At 41.4% G+C, this 5,843-nt stretch overlaps 1 protein-coding gene and 1 long non-coding RNA gene across 4 annotated transcripts in view; one reads left to right on the forward strand and one right to left on the reverse strand.

Annotated features, from left to right (window-relative positions):
- LOC126390157 (uncharacterized) overlaps positions 1–5,843 on the reverse strand; it is a 698,278-nt gene that overhangs the window by 131,201 nt on the left and 561,234 nt on the right. The gene's annotated exons all lie outside the window — the stretch shown is intronic.
- The window catches only part of LOC126390105 (uncharacterized), a 23,519-nt gene that overhangs the window by 11,912 nt on the left and 5,764 nt on the right, over positions 1–5,843 (forward strand). For 2 of the 3 annotated variants that reach the window (XM_050044237.1, XM_050044235.1), the window contains 2 exons: positions 412–696; positions 3,713–5,208. In XM_050044237.1, coding sequence (XP_049900194.1) covers positions 412–696; positions 3,713–5,208 — 1,781 coding nt within the window. The remainder of the gene's footprint in view (positions 1–411; positions 697–3,712; positions 5,209–5,843) is intronic. The other variant, XM_050044236.1, reaches the window with a different exon arrangement.

Raw genomic sequence — 5,843 nt, forward strand, 5'->3', positions numbered from 1 at the left:
TATATGTATATATATATATGTGTATATATATATATATATATATATATATATATATATATATATAATGTTAGTTGAAATTGGTTGGTAATGGCTTACGTAAGCACACGTCATATTTTGTTTTATAGAAAGAAGATATAATTGGATTTTGATTTTAAAAAAATATGAAGAAAAAATGATTAGGAAATTAAACAAATGGTTAATTTCTAATGCCACCTCTTGGTATTTCTATTCTTATTCATGTCCCACAATAATGATGTTTTTGAGTTCAAATTTGAGTCCATTTGGGGGCTTTTCCAAACAAATGTTGAAGTATATGATTGTGTGCGATTAAATCAGCATATATATATATATTTCTGCCACCCCTTAAAGTGTCCATGCAACCCTCTTGCCACCCCATGAATATTTCTCTAGATCCGCCCCTGGTTGGAGATGATGGAGAAACAACAGAACTGGAAAATCCTCCTGCTTCCCTGAGGTCACCTGTGTGGGAATATTTTGCCTTCCCCGTGAGTTATGTAAACAACAAACGCGTCGTTGACAGAAAAACTACAGTTTGTAGGCTATGCTACACGCAGATACCATACGCCACCTCAGGCAACACGACGAATATGGCGGGACATATTCGCAGGCATCATAAACAAATAGATTTGACTGGGAAAAGACCGACAGACACCGGGATCTGGTGGCCTTTGACAGGTGAGAAAGTCAAGCTGTTGATTTAAAGTACCCTTCTGCCATCTAGTGGCTCTCCGTTTTCTTTTGGTGTTTTTGTTTAACAATTTGTTCGCAATTGAATGGGTAAATAAGTTCTTGATTTTGGTGGCCTTGGTGTGGTACAAAAAAAGTATGATTATATCACACTTGGCGACATGTAGCCTATCTTTTTAAGGAAGCATGTGATGATGTAAATTACAGTTACCAGGGCACAAAACCAATGATGGGTTATTCTTTACAAATCAAGATTTGATAGTCTAACAATGACATAGCCGTCAGTGCTGGAAAAAATCAATCATCAAGTCAAATCAATTTTTTTTTAAATGCTTGAAGTTATTTAAATCAAATGCAGAGGTGTAAAGAAGTCACCGCTTTCATTGTGGTAATCTAGGTGTAATGTGACGTCATATCAGTTTTCAAGAAAAACAAAGCCAAAGAGAGAAAGCGTTGAGCGGTGGATGGTCCAAGGACACGGGCTGCTTCAGCTGCTTGAAGAGCAACTCGACTTTATCCAGCTCAGTGCAAACTCCTGGGTGGATCAGGAAACTTTCTGTTGCTGGTGTTACACAGGTTAGACCCAGCCCACTGTGACCCCCGGTGAGGGGTTTTTGCTCGCTGAACTCACTTTGCTACAGCAGCTGCAGATGGTCTGTCTCAGGAGTTTCTGCCTGCTCTCCTCCCGGCGAATTGTCTCCTAGCAACATGAAGTAAGGCAGAGGGACCGAGGGGTGTGCTTAAGTTAGCCAGCTAATTCTTTTCTGATGCTGAGTTCTCTTTTGCTGAGCTGATCAATTTGCTACGTGCAGCTCTACAATAAAATAAGTTTTTACCCATTTTTAATATAAAAAACCCCCGATACAAATTCAATATATGGCAACCATTGTTGATATTGAGATAGAGAGACAGAGAGACAGAGAGACAGAGCCAGAGAGAGTGTATGATGCTTCGGTTTAGTGTTATAAAGGTAAATAGAAATCACACTGAATTTTAATATCCAATTGCAATATTTTTTGAATTTCAAAACATATCAAATTGGCACCCAAATCATGACAGTATCAAACTGCGAGATAAGCATATTGTCCCAGCCCTAAACCGTGACCCCACAATCAAATCAAATTGTGGATCTGAAGAATCGTGACACCCCTGCACAGAAAAAGGACATGGCTACATGAGGCTGATGGGAATGTCATTTGTCTCCAAAGTATTTGGCCTTATGGCATGATAATTGGACTTCGTGTAAAGTCAGAGGATCACCAAAGTTAAAAGGATTCGTCCCGTGAGGGACATGAATGTGTGTGAGTGTGTAAATGAAATTTCTTGACATTCCATTATATAATTGAGATTTATGGTTTTTAGTGACATGTCTTTTCAACCTTTTGGTGATTCTACAGAAAAAGTCAGAGGATTACCAAAGTCACTGGGATACAATAACCATAAATGTCAATGTCAATCCATCATCCAGATGCAAAAATATTTCATCAGATAATGCTGGTGGCACTAGAGGAAAGCTAGGACATCATCAAAGCCAGTAGAGCTCATCACCTGGGGAGTGTAATTTTTTTTAATAAATGTCTTAGCAATTCATTCAATAGTTGTTGACATTTTTCAGTCTGGACCAACCAACTAACTGACCAGTGCTGCTGTAGAGAGTGCTACTGGGCCATGTCGCCTGCATGGCTAAAAGTAATCAGAATTTTCCTTTTCCTGCCCTTTTGCTGTTATTATGTCTGGTCAAAAAGTAACTCAAACGATATGGGGGCTTATCATCTATCACAGATTCAGGCCCTGATCAGACAGAGCGAGCTTTAGCACCCTTGAGCAACTTTTTGTTATGGTTTTCAAGCGTTTTGTTTGAAGCGTTTTGCTCGCTGTTTTTTGTGTAGCTGAGTCCCAGCAAGCATTTTTTGGTTTAAAAAACGTCTAATAGCCGTCTACATGAAGACCCGACGTCTAGGATAAATCACGGCTGAATTTGGGCTGTCAGTGAAAATTTGGTTGACGTCTAACCATAGCCAAAGTGTAGACGTCATCAGTTATATGGCTATGTAGAGACCATGTCCAAAAAATGGAGATAAACATTTTAATTACTGTTGACTCTCCATACGTGATTGAATATCATCTGCAATGGCGAAAATTACATTTAATCAATTTCAAAATTAAATTGGCTAGATTTGGGTTACATGTAGCGAGACTAAATCGGAGCTAAATATAGCCAATACGTTTAAATCACGACTATTGTTTGCTTGGGTGCCTCGATTTTTCAGCTTTATGCCACTTACATTTTTATAGCAGTTAACACTTAAAGTTGAAAAAAACATCAACTCAGAGTGGAAAAGCACCAACGTCCCAGGTGTTTTTTTCCCATTGTCCAGTCAGATAAATTGAAAGCTAGGCCTTCTGTAGTGATGATGACAAATAGTAGCCTACGTGGCTAAGCTCATTTTTACCACCATCAGAGGAAAGCTTCAAAAAATAGCTGAATAAATTGTAGCCTCAACTACTTTCTTACATTTCACTTATTAGGCCTGAGTATTGTCAGCAGACAAGTCAGACTCACCCTGATTCATCCTACAGTAAGCCTTGTACCAACCATCATCCAGGCAAAGCACCCAAACCAGCTAGTGGTACTCCCTGTGATTTCTCCTCGTCCTGAGGGTCTCATATACCCACACAGGTCTCTATTTACTGGGGTCCAGTCCCCAAGTGCCCTCTGTCTGTCTATTTTTTATGCAGATTTGAAGGCACAGATTTGTGAGTCCAGTTCACAGTAATATAGTGGTTAAGTGAAGGACAGGTGATGAAGTGGTTGCCTAGAGCACTTTTTTTTTTTTAAAAAAGAAAAAAAAAGAAAAGCGCTTTGTCTGATCAATGCCTTAACCTGTAAACTGAGATCTGGTGTATTTCAAGATTTATCTGCTGCTTGAAAAGGCTTTGTAAAAATGTGTTGTCAAACTTAAAGCTTATTTTCTGATTGAAGATTTGTTCTTTTTCACAAAAGGTCAACAACGCTCACAGCCAGTGATGGTTAACAGTGGTCTGGTCAGTACACTCCCCATGATACTGTCTTCTCATGTGACTGATGCCATCACCAACTTTCTCATCATGGATCTTCAGCCCCCAGCTCTGGTAGAAGGGCATGGTTTCAAACACCTGATCCAAACCCTCCTGCCCTCCCACAAGGAACTGCCTTCACCCAGTCAGCTAGAGAACCTCCTGAAAGAACATCACACCAGAGGCAAGATGAGCCTTGCGCAGCTGCTGAGGAGGAAAGTGGGAAGCAGTGAGAATGAGGAGATATCTGACCACACTGCTCCCCTCGAGTTTGAGCCAAGAAGACGTGGGCGACCTCCCAGCCATCTGAAGGAGGTTCCACACTTTGTCACTTTAAGTGTGGATGTATGGTTCCACAACTGGCAGGGCAACACTGAGAGGTACCTCACCCTCTGGGCACATTACATAGACTGTAATTTTAGATTTCAGAATGTGGCTTTGGCAACCCAAAGACTGATGGAGAGTGGAGTGAAAGACTACAGCCTTCGAGCAATGGAGGCTCAAGTGAAAGTGATGGCCCAGGAGTGGGGAATTTCCCAACCTAATCTGGTCTTGCTGGGAGGGGAGGGAAGGAACAAAATGAGGCTGGGGCCAATAAGGAGCGAGAAAGGTGGAGAGGCTGCAGGAAGCGTACCTCACCCAAACTCAACAACATTTCTTGAGAGGGAGGACTGTTTGTCTCCAGAGGAACCACATGGCTTGGAGCACGGCCATACTAGCGAAGGACCACCATCTGTGCCATGTTTCTTCAGTGCTGTGCAAGGCTGCATTGAGGAAGTGATGTTACACTCTGTCATCTTCAAGACCCTTAGCCAATTCCAAGGTATTCTCACAACCCTGTTCCTGCCAACTGCTCAAAACAAAGGCTCGTATCATCACCACGCCCACAGTTTGTTGCAGACCCTGACGAAACAAGAACAGGCAGAGCTGAAGTCATGGGCTCACAGCTGCCCAACATGGAATAAGCTGTACCCTCAACTGAGCATACTCATTAAATATAAAAGCCTTTTCTGTGAGCTTATAAAAGAGATTAAAGGTGAGGGCTTGTCTAAAGAAGACATTACTTCAGAATCCAGTTCATCTGGCAGCTGCCACGCAAACTCCACCTCCAACGCATCCTCAGCAAGTGTCACAACGTTGCGATCAGAATGGAAGGTTCTGGAGGAGCTGTGTTTGGTCCTCAAACCTCTGGACGTGGCATGTCGAACTCTTGCCAAGGAGGCATTCCCTCGTCTGTCTCTCATCAAACCAATTCTCACCGGCCTGCTCTCCCGCCATCTCATGACGCGACCAGGAGATTCGTCATCCATCATGAAGGAAGTGAAGAGGATGATGAGGCGGAAGTTGGCGAGCTGTTACGACAACCCTGTTGTCAACAGGGCTCTAAGTGTGGCTTGTTCCCTCGATCCCCAGTTCCATGGGCTTGGGTTCATGGAGGACAAGGTGAGTTGTAAAGTAAAGATGCATTGACTTTGCACTAAACACTGCACTTCTTGGTTATTGCGACCCTTGTCAAACTTTCTGTTCTTGCAAGGCTCATATGCAATTTACAATAATAACAAGGGCAGACTAGATGTTCAAAAGCTTTTTTTGTCATATGCACAACAGTTATGGTGACGCGGTCATTGGTGACAAAAGTCTTTATTCTCAAGCTCCCTCTAACGATGCTCATAAAACATGTCTAAAAAAATCATGCAATTAAAATGAGAAACTAGGACTTAAGACAAAGTTGATAGAGCCATATAAAATAAAATATAATATATAGTGATGTGGTAGACTGGTGCACAGCGGTTAAAATGAATGAACTGCAAGGTAGTGCAGTAATGTAGTAAATGTATGTGTAATGACAACCAGTTATGGACATACAGTAGTGTGAAAAAGTGTTTGCCCCCTTCCTGATTTCTTACTTTTTTGCATGTTTTCCACACTTAAATATTTCAGATCATCAAACAAATTTAAACATTAGTCAAAGATAACACAAGTAAACACAAAATGCAGTTTTTAAATGAAGGGTTTTATTAATGAGGAAGAAAAAAATCCAAAGCTACATGGCCCTGTGTGAAAAAGTGTTTGCCCCC

The sequence above is a fragment of the Epinephelus moara genome, chromosome 5, assembly GCF_006386435.1.
Source record: "Epinephelus moara isolate mb chromosome 5, YSFRI_EMoa_1.0, whole genome shotgun sequence".
Classification (NCBI taxonomy): domain Eukaryota; kingdom Metazoa; phylum Chordata; class Actinopteri; order Perciformes; family Serranidae; genus Epinephelus; species Epinephelus moara.